The sequence below is a fragment of the Hyaloscypha bicolor genome (genome assembly GCF_002865645.1).
Source record: "Hyaloscypha bicolor E unplaced genomic scaffold K444scaffold_116, whole genome shotgun sequence".
Classification (NCBI taxonomy): Eukaryota; Fungi; Ascomycota; class Leotiomycetes; order Helotiales; family Hyaloscyphaceae; genus Hyaloscypha; species Hyaloscypha bicolor.
The window spans coordinates 981,316-996,601 of NW_020194618.1; the positions used below are offsets into that span (position 1 = coordinate 981,316).

A 15,286-nucleotide genomic window follows, 5' to 3' on the forward strand; every position below is an offset into this window, starting at 1 on the left:
AAAGACAAAATTAGATAAAATTAGGTGAGACTGGTGCGCCGATGGAAGCCCAGCCCCAGCTTGGAGCGACATATCCTTCTTCCTCAGCGCCTTTCCTTGGTGGTGTCTTCTCTCTTTCAACTGCAATCCAGCCATCCCAGAGTCCAGCAAGGTAGCGCTTCTTCAGGATTTCTGCACTTGCTAGTTCATGGGCGATAGAAGAGATGGCAATGAGTTTATCTGTGTGCTTCGTTAGTTTGCACAAGGTGTAGGAAGTCACTATTCTCTGCCAGCCCATGTCAAATGTCCTTATCCGCGCACCTGCCTCCTCTGTGCTAAATCGTTGACCTAGAACTCTAAGACATCTTGCGCAGAAAGAAACTATTAAACGACTTTTTGATTTATCGTCAACGACAGCTTGGTGATTGTTCGACTACTCTCTGGGAAGCAGGGTCTTTTGCGTCCGACCATGGCCAGAGACCGGATGAAAAGCCAAGCTTTTCAAACGATTAGATTAAGGGAATAGGGTATAATCAGGCTGCATTCTTAGGAGCGAGACCGTAATCTACGTACTGCCACGAATACAGTCTAAAATACAGCTCGGAACCATTGATGGAACCGAATGACGACCTAAGGAGACAACCTCTTCGGTGTCCGGACATAGTCGGAAACCAGATGAACCGTAGGCAAGTTCAGATAAAACGCCACCACTCTGTCCAACCCGATGCCACCACCACCGTGCGGCGGAACACCCACACTCTTGAACACATCCACATACTCCTTGATACCAGGTTGCTGCGGGTCCAATCCCTTGAAGCGAATGTGCGCCTCGAGTTCAGCAGGAAGGTGCAACCGCTGTCCACCAGATAGGATCTCCTGCCCACGCATGAAGAAATCGTAGGCATTAGTGAGTTTGGGATTTTCAGGGTCTGGCATGGCGTAGAACGGTCTCGCATCGACGGGGAATTTGTCGAGGACGTAGAAGTCGGTGTTGTACTTCTTCTTGATCAATGCACCGAGGGCCTTTTCTTGGGGCGTTGACATGTCTTCGTCGTCTTTGACTTCGGCGTATTCAGGTGGGCCTTCAGAGCGCAGTAGAGCTTGACCTTCGGCGAATGTGAGGCGAATTTCTTTTCCTGGTTCTGGGAGAAGGAATTCTTCGGATGGGTAGACAGAGCGGACGAGATCAATTTCTTCGCGGCATCTTACAGTGAGGCCTCGGAAGATGTAAAGAAGGACACCCTCGAGCATGTGCAGTACTTCGTGGTAGTGTTTTTGGATTTCCATTTCCAGATCGAGACCAATGAACTATTTGAGTGTTAGACTTAGTTTTGATATTGGTTGAAGAGAACACACTTCAGTCATATGTCTTGGAGTATTCGAGTTTTCGGCACGGAAAACTGGCCCCACGCAGTAAACTCTCTTGCGACCACCAGCAATCTCAAATTGCTTGTAGAACTGAGGAGACTGAGCCAAGTATGCCTCCGAATCAAAGTATGGTAGCTTGAAGACATTCGATCCTCCCTCAGACGCTGCCCCAATCAGGCACGGGGGATGGAACTTCTTGAATCGACGTTCTCTGAGGTATTCGCCGAACAAATCTTCGACAGAAATGCGGATATCAGCAATTGCTTGGCTGACTGCGGCGCGTTTGTGCATTGCCGGGTTGTTGAGATGTGTTGCCAGACTGGCAACTGGTGCACCTTCAGAAATGTTCAGACCTGCTCGAGTGCAATTCCAATCAGCGGTTGTTCAAATGTACCAAGTGCTTGTCGTACCTTCAACATTCGGATCAGCGGTCTCGTCCTGCTCAGCAAGACTACCCACAACTCTGTTGGCAGTTGCGAGTCCTAAGTTCAGCATCTCTGGAGCAGGTGCCACCAAATACAGCTTCGTGATATGCAGCTCGTAGTCGCTGACCTTACAACTCTTAACTGGTTCCAGAGGCTTCTGCACGGTTGCCTCCACCTGCACAAAACTCTCCAATTTGACTCCACCAATCCACTTCACCATCTGCCTGCTGACCGGTGTTCCCTCCGCAGACGCCGCAACAACACCCTGTATAGCCCAGCTGCCCTCCTCCCTCAACTCGACGAACGCCATCTTCGCTCCCTGCATTCTCGAGTTCTGAATCCACGCACGAAGCTCGATCGTTTGCCCGATATGTTTCTCGCCCAGCTCTCGAAGTGGCACATACTCGACGGTGGAGGATTGATTCGCAGTTTTGATATCGCCATAATTATCTTTCGCAAGGTCCTCAGCAGCAGCTCCAGTGGAAGATGAAGCAGCAGCAGCTTCGCGCTCAGCAGCCTTGCGTGCCTTCTCGGCCTCCTTCTTGGCCTTGGCTTCAGCCTTTTTGGCGCCTTTCTTCGACGTTGTCTCTTCCATGTTGCGTGGTGTCAATTGGTCCTGGCTCTTCTGAGGCAATGGAGAGAGTTTTATAGTTGGAGGGAAGAGGAGGTGGGGTGAGAGTCACCGGCGAAAAAGTGCGCTAATATTCGGATTTTTTTAAGCGAGGGTTCAGCCTTGTTTACCCCGCGAGGCTGACGACTTCGGGGAACTTGGGTTCATTTGTTCCTGAAAAAATGCAAACATTTAAAATATTTATTGCTTCAAGGCACGCAATTAAATTTGCACATGCAATTACCCTGTACAGCAGAAATTCGATCGTTCAACAGTATCCGATCGCTGAAAATTTGAAGTCACGGGCAACTTAGGGCGAGAACACAAACGTCGCCCAACTTTCATCTCGTGCCTTTCATCAAGCCATTTCAAAATCACCACACAGCATTCTCTTCTCACTCTCTTCTCTCTCTTCACACATTCGAGTTCAAGTAATGTATTATCGTACATCGCATTACTCATTAACTACTTACTCGCAAACAATTCGTATCCAGCCCAGCCTCCTGGCACGCTAGATATCCATGCTTCTTCACCAGTTCCCTTCAAATTAAAGGAACTCGGGGAAAAACGCATCCTGAACGCCATACCATCCAGCCACGCAATGCAGAAAAGATTAGATTCTCCAACGAAAACGCTGCCATGCTTTACCGTATTAGAAGCATGGATGCCATTCTGACATCTCCCAATGCGCCATAAAAAAGTCTTCAGAAGGGATCTAAAAACCACCTTCTTTCCTTCCCCTCATCCTGATACGCCATTATTGACTCGAAAGGGTATTGTAGAAATCAAATCTCCATTCCACTTCCACCCGGTACCTTCTTCTCCGAACATGTAAAGAGATTAACATGGTTATCGCCTCTCGCTGCACAAGCTAGCATCATGTGATGGGGATGGAATGCAGTTGCTGAAATGGGAGCCTGACGGGCTTGGTGCAGGAAGCTGGAGTACGGCTCGATGCGCGAGAGCTCTTGGCCTTCGAAGTTGAAGACTTTGACGGCGTGGTTGCCGGTGCCGCTATCCAATCGTTAGCAACTGGTTCTAAGGGTAAAGCGGGGGTTGGGGACTTACACAGCAAATACTGGAAGATGTTCATGCGTACTTGCTGTTCGTAACGTTTGGCCGGTGGTGTTGATCGTCCGCAAAGGCTTGTCCATTCGGATATCCCAGAGCTTGACCTTGCCGTTGCGACTGGCGGATAAAAGCTCTCGCTGACCGCCTCGTTGCATGTGCACGCTCTTGATCCAGACTCTGTCGGTCTCGTCCTTCCATTTCTTAACCATCGCTTCTTGAGGCCTGTTCCGAGCATCGAAGACTCGAATCGCTCCATCTCCAAAACCAGCAACGAAGATGTTGCCGGTCATTTGATCGGAGGTCAGAGAAGTGACACACGAACCCGATCGTGCATTGATGTCGACGACGCAAAGCTCGGGTGCTGCGGCCCATACTCGAATGACTTTAACATCACCAGCGACCAAAAGCTTGCCAGATACCTGCTGCCAGTCGAATACCAAACCGGAGTTGACATTGCTAGGGACAAGATGAGTCAAAGCTCTCCAGGCAGATGCAACTTCGATCTTCTTGTCGGAATCATAGTTCCTATATATGCGAATAACACCGTCTGAAGAACCTGTGAGGAGAAAAGCCTGGTCGTCTTCGTTGATGAACTGAAGGTCACTGATCTTAGATCCTTCCGGGTTACCATTCGAGAATCTGCTCAGCCGGTCTTGCTTCTTCCAGTCCCAGATACAAATTGTATCCCGATCATCTGAAACTGCCAAATGGTCCTCGAACTGGTGGAAAGTCATCTTCGACGGCTGGCTTTGATTATTGAAGAAACCAGCTGGGGTCGTCCATCTACCGCTGCCTGCAATCTCCTTCTGCGGCTGCGTCTCTCTCAAAATTGCTTCATTGCGAGAGCGGCGCCACAGCCGCTCGTTGTAGTCAGTGCTTCCCGGCTCTTCGGCTTCGTTTGGCTTCATTTGAGGTTCCCGGAAGTACTCAATCGACCATTCAAAGAAAGTGCTTACGAGAGGTAAAGTGGGAGGAGTTGACAGCTTTCGAGGTACGAATCCACCAGACATCGGCTCCTTCGCGGCATGATATGTTCCGGGAGTGGCTGCGGTATCATTTTGCTCTGGCGGGGCGTTGAAATCTGGGAGCCTTGAGCGTAAAGGAAGGGGACTCCGTTGAGCTCCAGGTGACTTTGGAGGGTTTCTACCCAAAGAGTGTTCTGGTGATGTGTCTGCACTTGAGCCACCAACGAATGGCATAGTAAACAGATAGCTGGCGGTCCGCTTGAGAAGGCTTTGTTGGGTTGTAGGTGCTGACGTCATTGAGTCTTGTCTGATAGGTGTGCTAGGTCGTGGATCAGTTGCGCTCTGGTTTGATGCGGCTGATCTTGCAACACGACGATTGATGTCGTCAATGATATTCTGAGCATGGCCACCAAGCGGAGATTGGAGCAAAGAGCAGTGGATACAATCGATGATTATGGTTGCATTGCGTTGAACTTCGGGATGTGGATCGACCGCCATGATGAGGACATGCTTCCAAACGGCTGCGAATATCGAATTATGAGCCACGCCATGAGCTGTAGCTTTGATCGTGCCGTCGAGGTTGCGATTTTCCATGCGGGCATAATGCAGGCCCATCTTGTGATCATTTCCATCATCAGCTGGCGGGAATTGCCGGTACTCGCGCTCCTCTTGCAATTGCTCGTAAGCTGCTACCAAGAACTTGTTTTCATATCGCTGAATGAACTTGGAGAAGTAGACCAAAAGTTCTTTTCGTACCATGGCATTTCCGTCGTTCGCCATCTCCATGACGGTCCACGAAATGTTCTCTTCGATCCGGGCCACCTCATCGGTCAAATCCTGGATTCCCAAGAATGTGGTCATAGCATAAAGCATTGCAGCCCGGACTTCGCAGCAGACATCCCGAACCAGAAATGCAAGCTTTGACGGCGCATTTTCTCTAATACCTCGCCATTTTGCATCCGGAAGATCCTTCCATAACTGGCTGATACAGAGACACGCCCATTGTCGCAAGAGTGGATTTTCGGCATTCTGGAGATGGACCAAACAATAGGTCATGATTTCTGACTGATTGCACACAGTCTGGCCTTGTTTGTAGCCATCACAAAGTCTGGCTAAAATGAAGGCACACATAGCCTTGTGCTCAAGACTGTCGACGACCGGGAGCCCCTCTGTGGGCTTTAAGATGACGGCGAAGTACATGTATCCACTATCCCTGTCACTCATAAAGTCAGTAGCCACAAATGAACGAGTCTGCATCACCAACGGTATACTATATATATTCTAGAATAGGAAAATAATTATTGATGGAGGTGGTCGATGTACTTACTTCAGTAGGTCGGTTTGGCAAGTAAGGTCAACAGCCAACACTCGGGTCCAGATGAAAACCATGACCGGCTTCAGTTCATTCGCAGCCGATTGGAGTAGCTTTAGAACATAAGGGAAGATACCGATGCTCAAAGCAAGGTTGACGGCCCAAGGGCCCATATCCAAGAACTTGCCCAGCAGAATCAAAGCTCTAACTCTGTGCTGCTGACTTAGAAGGACTTGGAGAACAACTGGCAACTGATCGGGAGCTTTATGTGTGACAGCGCCTTGAGTAAGATAAACCTCAAAGGCTGTGAGCTGCTCCGTAAAGAAACTTGAGTTTTGGAACTCGTAGTCAGGGCGGATTCCAGCTTCTTTCTCTTCCAATTGAGGCAATTGCGCAAGAGCCATCTCCACGGCCAGATCCCAACTCTCCCAGAGGGGGTGTTGATGAGTATCGGGAAGCTCGGGAAATGATTGAGGATGGCAATTGTAAGCAGACATGATTCGTTGCGAGAGGAGGAAGTTTCGGAAGAGTGCTGCGACCATCAGGTCTTGTCGGAAGAATTTTCGGAATAGTGGGCGGGGCAGAGTGGTCCATGCAATTGTGTCGGTGATGGCAGTAAATATCCAATTCAGCTCTCCAAGTGGCGTTCTTCTCTCCTGCAACCGCCCTGGAAGCTTCTTCGCTCTCTCTGGCGTGATTTGTGAGGGCAATGGATTTTGTAAGACGAAGAACCAGAGGGCCATCTCAATGGGTGTAGTAAGGCATGATGTAAATACATCTGCTGGCAGCAAGGGATTTGTAGGGAGGTTCTCCTTCACTCCGCAAGCCGCCAAATGAATGTAGGGTTTATATGGTTGAGAGATGTAGTTTGGGTCTTTGGCGCTTTGGTCTACTTCCTCCTGTTCATGCTTTTCGACGAACCGGTGGAAGTTATTCAGAATATTGCCAGCGTCAGAACAGTCCCAGACATAGAATGTCGGCGCTCCGAGCCAGGATTGGAGATCGTAGAGCGAGACTGGGATGTACTGTGTGTAATTCTTGTTGAAGACCCAGATCTCGCCAGAGGCGGTAGGTTTCGGGACTCCATGGCCATTGTAATGAAACAAGACTCTCTCCTCCTTTGCATTTCTTCGGAGCGACTGACAGAATTTCTTGGTCTCCTCAACCGAGGGATCCAGGTATTGCTTGTACCTTGTTCGAATCGCGAGGGTCTCGTATTGATTTTGGAGCGACTTTCCAATAATTTCAAGAGCCTTTTGTACAGGGGGGTTTGTCGGATCTTGCCAAGCTTCGAGTTTCGCTCCAGGGGTCGTCTTCAACTGATCCGGAGGCTCAACTCCTATGTTCAGACATATCGCTAGCGCAGCGGAAACTGTTTTTAGCCGATCCTTCATTCGCCAATCTTGAAGTTCGTAGCCAACGGATTTCGGGTTTCCTGTGGTCTCATGTCGCTTGTCGGTGAAGTACATATACCAGTTCTGATTGAGTTGGTTAGCATTTTCTGCAGATATCTCTCCCCAGCAAGCATTCCAAGAAGACAAGCGAGCAAGGAGCTGACTGCGGGTGCGATCTCGCGTCAGGCGATTGGTACCGCATTGCAGAATGATCCCGCAAGTGCCACCGAGGCTTTCCCAGACGTTGAGGTTCTCTTCATCAGAAGAATATGCCCTCTCAAGGGTGCCATCGAAAGTAGGGAGAGTTTCGTACATCATAGGGGTTAAACAGAGAAAAGAAGGCATTGCTTATATCCAAAAGTAACCAGGAAACGGGGATGCAAAGGTGAAGGAAGCTAGACGTGGCCAGAGTTTGGCTAAACCGGCCGCCTCAAGGAAGTTCAGACGAAAGGGAAAGAGCGACTCACGTTTGCCAACTGCGACACATATTCCTCGGAAGCATAATGGTCTTCAAATCCATGTCTCGCACCCCAGTCCTGGATGTCATCATCCGCCTGCGATTCCTGATCTTCACCTCTTGGTCCGATATCACTCTTTGACCTCTGGAGTAAAGGCTTTGGTCTATGTCTTCTTCTGTCTGGTTCTGATTCATCCGGGGAAGTCTCTCCTGCGCCATTTGGAGCTGATGTTGGACGTGCTTGCAAGTACGCGCGGTGCTTGCCTTTGTCTGCGACGTCACCTGCATTTGGTTGTGCTCTTCCTCCTGAAGCGGATGGCTCTCCAGCAGACGATCTACTTCCATTGACCGCCGGTACTGGATCATTGCTCACAGCTGGCCGCGAATTCATAGCCCTTGAACCTCCATTTAGCAGAGGTGACTCTTGTGGTGGAATCTGCGCAGCACTCGAGGAGCTATAGCTTTCGGGTCGCGACTGATGCGCGGATGACACGTTTGAGGAGTGAGGGGAGTGTCGTGGGCTATATTGCTGGCGGTGAGCTGCATGCTGCTGGACTGCGACTGCAGTCATCGTCATGGCTGCGGAGATGCCGCCCTGCTCAAATTATGGGGTTGCTCATGTGTTTGTCTTCGGTGGGGTTTCGATGCGCCCGGTATCGATAGCGGATCGTCTTCGAGGGTCTTCAATAGTCGGTGTGGCGGTGGGAAGCTTCGGTCTGGCATGGTCAGTCAGGCAAACACTTTCGCTTTCGTCGGCCAATACGAGAAAGTTCTCCCCTGCACGGATGTTGCTTTTGCTGGGCATTACTCACTGCGAACAACTTGATAGCGGATCTCACGGGAATCCAGACGCTGCAGATGATGCTGAATTGCATGCGCGGGGTGTGGGCAGTCGAAGTTGAGCAAGAGGCATTCGTATCCGAATTCACCAGTGTGCACCGATCTAGGTCTCGAGCTGCGGCACAAAGATGTCACGAGCTTGTCATAACCGGCTCGAGGGAGCCTCAACGCCAACAAGAGCCAAGAGGAGTCCCGGCCACCGAAGCGAGGCCACCCTGTGCCGAAGGGCGCGATACCCAATTGGGACCTGCCCCACAGACGCTCCCCTATCGCCGTGCATGTATGTCTGCGCTGTGTGCGTAGAAACAGACCGACTTCACCGACCTCAAAGTCAAAGACGCTTTCTCCCTCTTTCAACCGCCTCTGGTGCTGCAGCTGCAGGTGAGGCTTCGGGTCAGATCAGACGAGATGAGAGCCAGCCCTCCTGCCAGCCCTCACCCTGACGAGATTCATTGGCTTTGTATGGCTGCACTCGCCTCCTACGTTGTACCTTGTCATGGCTATTCTAGGCGCCCACAGCATTTACTGGTCAACTTCCGCAGGCCATGGCCAATTGCATCTCCCAATAATGCTTTTGGTACCGCCAGATTCCTTCAGCACCAGGTACCAACGCACTTGTTGCTGATCAGGTCACAGAAGGCTGCACAAAGGCCGATCGTGATGTCTGCGTTGCACAATTATCAGATCCTGAGACGTATCCTCTCCCGGGCAACCCAATTAACGCTGCTGAGGCCGTTTCCCGATCAAACTGTTGTGACGGGAGACATACTGATGGACAGCAGAGAGCATAGCGCCCATGGAGCTCCTATCCTTATGCCATTCCACTCTAACACAACAGCATGCCACCACGCCACAAGCGATTCCGTTGTGACGGGTTATGTGCCCCATGCAGTGCGCATATTTGTGGATGATGCAGTTTTTTGTCTTGCTGAGCCTGAAGGCAAATATTTGAAGCTCTGCCGAGGCCTTCCATTTCTATTCCTGTTCTCTGCTCACGCACTCTGCGAATCCTGGAGGATCGTCATGTTTAAGAGGGGTGCGCGGTGGTCACCTGGAACCTTTCCTTGTCACGAAGCACAATGCAATCGAAGCACCCATAAACCTAATGCGGCATGCCACGCATCTCCAGCTTCAGAGCTCCAGCACCCCAGAATCCAGATCCTCAGATAGGCAGAGGGAATATATCCTCTTCCCTTCCACCAGCTTCAATAAAGTTTGGAGATTTCCTCCAGAATACAAAAAACTCTAAAATCACGTCCCGATCCTCTCCCTTTGATGAAACAACCGCCGTTGCCCAAACCAGCATGGCGCCGGTTGAGCCCTGCACTCTCAACTGAGACCTCATGTTCGTTTCTGGTCAGGGGTGCCGGCTGGCTCAATGAACTGTGGTGGCGAGCAGCGTGGACGTGATGGTAGACTTGAAAATTTGAGAGGAGAGCCTCCTTTCTTTGTACATACAGATTATGTTAAAAGCCCGCGGCACTCAATCCTACACGGCATTCTTGCCAATATCAAATATTAAAGCGGATTCGGAGTGCTGACTGGACGTTGATGTTGAACCTCAGACCCCCTTCTTGACTTCGCTGCTCCTAAGCGAATTATTTCGGAGCGCGCAAGAGAGCGAGCCTGCATCATTGACCGGGTTCCATCATCGACAATCCCCATTACTCCAATTTCGCACCCCCGACGACATCTCCGGCCTCCAAGGAGACGGTATCTACTGTCGCTCTCATCTCTGCTCCTCGCTGCGAGACTGCGGTCCTCGAGGACGTTGTCCAGCTACCGTCACCACGCTCCTCTTCTGATCGCAGATCCCCAGCCATTTCAGGCCGGACCCTGGGCAAGCTCAGACAAAATCTCCTATCCCACCACCACTGGAACCTTGAACCTCACACCCCAAACGAAAAAGATTTCTGGAAATCTCGAATACCAGCGCGTTCTGGGCAGACTGGCATAGCACAGGAGGTTGCCGGCCGCGCATGGCACGATGGCATTCCTCTTCAAGAGCAAGAAGAATGCGGACAAGGCACAAGGGGCCAAGGATGGTTCAAATGGCGTCGCAGGATCGCAGTCGTCCTTCAACAGCTCGAATGGCCGCATGAACGAGAAGGGCGCTGTGCAGCAATCGTCGACGCCCTCAAGTAGTGTCAATAATTCGATGAACTCGCTGCAAGGAGGTGGAACCGCGACACCCAGTCCAGAGCAGGTCAACGTCCGCCGAGCTCCCAGTGTAGAGCAGACGTCGGACCTTCCGGTGAGTGGACCTTTCTCTGGACTTGCGCGACGCGCATCTCCATTTCTGGTGCAATATGCTGACTGCGACAGTTACGGAACGGTTCTGCGCCTGCAGTCCAATCGATGAATACAAATCCGAATGCCTCCTTATATCCCTGGTCTCAGCGGCGGTTAACATACACAACCTCTCATCCAAGTCCGTTTCCTCGATATGGCGCCGCTGTCAATTCAGTTGCCTCAAAAGAGGGTGATATTTACCTCATGGGAGGGTTGATAAACAGTTCTACGGTGAAGGGAGACTTATGGATGGTAGAGGCTGGAGGAAATATGGCGTGTTACCCCTTGGCGACCACAGCTGAAGGACCGGGACCAAGAGTTGGGCATGCGAGTTTACTCGTTGGAAATGCGTTCATCGTCTATGGGGGAGATACCAAGATGGAGGATTCGGATACCCTGGATGAGACGCTGTACCTCCTAAATACTTGTAGGTTCGGTCTCAACAGATGTTGGGATGTTGCTGACAAGCATAGCTACGCGACAATGGTCCAGAGCTGTGCCCGCAGGACCTCGACCTTCCGGACGATATGGACATTCGTTGAATATTCTAGGCTCGAAGATTTACGTGTTTGGAGGTCAGGTGGAAGGATATTTCATGAACGATTTGGTTGCGTTCGACTTGAACCAATTGCAAAATCCGACGAACAGATGGGAGATGCTCATCCAGAATAGCGACGAGGGAGGTCCACCTCAAGGGCAAATACCTCCGGCGAGAACAAACCACTCGATTGTGACGTTCAATGACAAATTATATCTGTAAGTATTACGACAAAGTATGGTCATTTTGTACTGACAAGCATAGATTTGGCGGAACTAATGGCTTCCAATGGTTTAATGATGTTTGGTGCTACGATCCTGTACCTAATGCCTGGATGGCTCTCGACTGCATCGGTTACATTCCAGCCCCTCGGGAAGGTCACGCAGCAGCAATCGTGGACGACGTAATGTATGTCTTTGGTGGACGAACGGAAGAAGGAGCAGATCTTGGAGATTTGGCTGCATTTAGGATATCCTCGAGGCGATGGTACACATTCCAGAATATGGGTCCTTCGCCATCACCAAGATCCGGGCACAGCATGACAGCTTATAACAAACAAATTGTTGTTTTGGCAGGAGAACCGAGCACTGCAAGCCGAGAAGCTCAAGACCTTGCAATTGTCTATTTGCTCGACACTAGCAAGATTCGATATCCAAACGACCAACAACCTCCCGCTCCTGCTGCAGATCGTGTTCCTGGAGCAAGGAGACCCAGCACATCGGATAATAAAAATGGCATGGGACCCACTCGCAACCTCAGCTCTCGAGATGGATCGACATTACCAGAGCCAAAGAGACTCCAAGGACCTCCTGGGCGGGAAAGTGTAATGGCACCTGGTTATGGGCGTGGGAATGGGCAACCTGGTGTAAATGGCAATGACCAGAATGGAGTAGCGCCTGGGTCAGCGCAACCGCAAGGAGCTCCCATTGGTGCTCCTCAAGGACCCCAAGGTGCTGCCACACCAGGCTCAAAGCTGCCAAGAGCTTCGATGGCACAAGCTCCACCAGGTCCTCCTCCACAACAGCAAGCGCCAAACCCGCGATCAAATGGCCCAATACCAGCCGCCAATGGACGCGGTAAGCCTCAAGGCAAGCCAGAAAGAGGATTTGGACCAGCCATTGACACAAACGTCCGAAACCCATCTGTGGAAAAGATTTCCGGGTCTCCGATTCAAGGACAGAACCGAACAATGTCCCCTGCTCGAAGAGAAAGCCCACAGCCTCGAGAGAGTCCATTGGCCAATGGAAGACGTACCCCAACACAAACCCAGCAGGCTTCGAAACCAGTGGGAGTGGAGAATAATGGACCACCGGTCAGCATGGGCAATAATGTTGGAACAACGAGAGCCTCGTCGAAGACCCGGACAGGCCGTCAACAGAGCTCTATTGACAGCACTAGCGAGCAGTCTTCTCTACGAAATGTTACAAATGCACGCCAAACATCACCGCCTCCCCCAACAAGACAGACTAGCAATCCATTAGTACGAAAAGGGTCCGCTCGGAATTCCCAAACGGTTGCACTTCTGAAAGAATTGGACGCAGCAAAGAACCGGAACGCGTGGTATGCATCAGAGCTTGAACTTGCGCGGAAAGCTGGATACGTCCCAAATCCGTCAAGCAGTCCAATTCTTGATCAACGAGCCGCGGAGTCGTTTGATGACGATGACAAGCCGCTCATTGAAGCTTTGATTGCCATGAAGAGCGAGCTCGCTAATGTCCAAGGATCAATTGACAAACAAGCCGTTCTTGCTGCAAAGCAGATTGCGGAAGTTGAGAAGCAGCGCGATGCAGCTGTCAGAGAAGCAGTCTATGCTAAGGCCAAGCTTGCTGCACATGCTGGAAGTCAAAGCAGTACCCCTCAGCCGGACGCTGAAGGCGTCCGCGATCTTGGTATCATGTCGACCGACAGATCAACGGATATCAGCCGGAAGCTTGCTTCTGCACTCGCCGAGCAACGCGACCTGCAGAGTAAACTTGAGATGCTGACTACTGAACTCGACGCAGAGAAGCGTGGCCGAAAGCTCGCAGAAGATACCTCAAACTCTTGTCAAAGCAGGATATCCGAATTGGAGATGTACAAGCAGCAAAACTCTGGCGAGGTCGAACAGCTAAGAGCTGAGTTGCATGAATTCCAAAAGAGAGCACGGGAAGAGGCAGTCGTCTGCGCTGAGGCTGTCTCAGCTGCGCAACTTCTCCAGGCAGATAAAGATGAGCTGAAGAGCAAATACCAAGACGCCGTTGGATCGTCAAAGGACCACAGCGACACCTTCGAGTCGCTTCGTGAAGCTATCGCATCCTCCGCGGACATGAGAATTCTCCTAGAGCGCAAATTGGACGAAGAACGTGCTCAAAGAGAGAAAGTTGAGAATAAGCTTAACAAGCTAAAAGCAGAACATGAGAATCGTGTGACTGAGCTGGAGACTGCAACTCGAAGATTACGGGATACTGAAGAGCTGGCGGAGCAACATGCAACCGAAGCACGAACACATCGACAAGCTGTCCTCTCTGGACTTGATCGAGTTGCCGCACGCGACGTCAATTCGAAGAGCTCTATGAACAACGACCGTATTGCGGCTCTCCAAGCACAGGCTGCAGCTTCGAATGCTTTGGTTCGCAAGTACCAACAAGCAGCTGATACGGCCTCTGAAAAATTACGCAGCGCTGAAGAGCGTATTGCTGGTCTTGAAGCGTATCAAGAGCAAGCTAGCCGGGAAGGCATGTCAATTCGCAAGCAGCTCCAGTCGACAATGCGAGAAGTCCAAAGTTTGCAAGCTGCGAACTCAGAAATGAAGTATCAGCTTGCAAATCAACAGCTCGAGACCAATGCTGTCCATGTGCAGCACAATACCTTGAAAGACATCCTTGGCGAGCGTGGTATCAGCCCGTCTGGTGCGGCCAGAGTCCGCGGTCTGTCAAGTCCCCAATCAGGCGCCAATACTCCTGACCTGTCTCGTCTACGCGAACTTGAGCAACAGCTAGCCTCCAGCGTCCAGGCCCACCAACAGACAAAGCAAACTTTCGAGGCCCGCGAGCAAGAGGCCGAGGCAACCTATAGAGAAAAGTTAAGCCAGCTCGAACACGACTATCAGTCCGCAGTCCACTACGTGAAAGGCACTGAGAAGATGCTCAAGCGCATGAAGGATGAGTTGGACAAGGCCAAGTCTGATAATACTCAACTGAAGAAAGACCTCTCCAAGGCTGAAGAAGGCAAGGGATTGTCAAAAGAGGGTTCATCTGGATGGGAATCCGAGCGTGCTTCACTCAACACACAAATTGAGTCTTTGCAAGCAGACATCAAGACATCTGTCAGCCAGATGGAGCGACAAATGGCTGAGGTCAAGAAGGAATTGGCAGCTGCACAGCAGGAGCGCGATCAACTCAAGCATCATAACGAGGAGACTCAACGTCAACTGTCAACATCGACTCAACAAGCACGTTCTGATCTTGCCCAACTGCAGCAAGAGAACGCTCTTTTGGAACGTCGTGCTCAGGATGCAGAGCAAAAGGTTTCCTTGCTACTCGACCAGGTCGAGCAATCAGTTGATACCTATCGACGCCAATCAAGGCAAGTCGACACGAATGCTGCCCCAGGCAAATCTCACGAGCGCACCCTCTCAACCTCTGAATCCGTCTCCGAATCATCTCTCTACGATGGTGGAAATCGAAATTCAACAGCCTTGGACAGCCTTGCCAATGAGCTTGAGACATTGCGGTCTCACTGGGAGAACACAAACAAGAACTATAGACTCAGCAATGCGTTTGAGTTCGAAGAGCGAACACTGATTACTCGTGGAGCCAACGATACGCTCGCGGCATCAAATGCGGGTGATGGCTTGAGTGGCAGCCTTGCTGACTGGAGAAAGAGACTTGATGCTGAGGAAGAGGTTGCGAGGAGTCGAAAGGGAAGTAATAGTGAGATCTCGCCTGGTGGGTTAGCGGGGTCCAGGGAGATGAACCCAAGTGAGGTTGGGATGGGTGCGGCTGGGAAGAGCCAGGTCAATCTGATCTGATCCTCTTCTCCATCCACGAAAATCAT

General features: G+C 51.0%; 4 protein-coding genes across 4 annotated transcripts; 2 read left to right on the forward strand and 2 right to left on the reverse strand.

Annotated features, from left to right (window-relative positions):
• Window positions 1-609: 609 nt before the first annotated feature.
• K444DRAFT_533930 (aspartyl-tRNA synthetase-like protein) lies at window positions 610-2,367 on the reverse strand (the record flags this gene model as incomplete). Its single annotated transcript, XM_024875186.1, has 3 exons — window positions 610-1,287; window positions 1,336-1,703; window positions 1,758-2,367. The coding sequence occupies 3 exons, from the start codon at window positions 2,365-2,367 to the stop codon at window positions 610-612; spliced, it is 1,656 nt and encodes a 551-aa protein (XP_024734617.1).
• Window positions 2,368-3,446: 1,079 nt separating this feature from the next.
• K444DRAFT_533704 (uncharacterized protein) lies at window positions 3,447-8,152 on the reverse strand (the record flags this gene model as incomplete). Its single annotated transcript, XM_024875173.1, has 3 exons — window positions 3,447-5,631; window positions 5,746-7,208; window positions 7,592-8,152. 3 exons carry the CDS (start codon window positions 8,150-8,152, stop codon window positions 3,447-3,449), a joined length of 4,209 nt encoding a protein of 1,402 aa, XP_024734618.1.
• Window positions 8,153-8,740: 588 nt separating this feature from the next.
• On the forward strand, window positions 8,741-10,000 carry K444DRAFT_32962 (uncharacterized protein). Its single transcript, XM_024871947.1, has one exon. The coding sequence runs from the start codon at window positions 8,830-8,832 to the stop codon at window positions 9,589-9,591; it is 762 nt and encodes a 253-aa protein (XP_024734619.1). The 5' UTR covers window positions 8,741-8,829; the 3' UTR covers window positions 9,592-10,000.
• Window positions 10,001-10,408: 408 nt separating this feature from the next.
• On the forward strand, window positions 10,409-15,260 carry K444DRAFT_533581 (uncharacterized protein; the record flags this gene model as incomplete). Its single annotated transcript, XM_024875163.1, has 4 exons — window positions 10,409-10,675; window positions 10,747-11,140; window positions 11,187-11,469; window positions 11,516-15,260. 4 exons carry the CDS (start codon window positions 10,409-10,411, stop codon window positions 15,258-15,260), a joined length of 4,689 nt encoding a protein of 1,562 aa, XP_024734620.1.
• Between the last annotated feature and the right edge of the window lie 26 nt (window positions 15,261-15,286).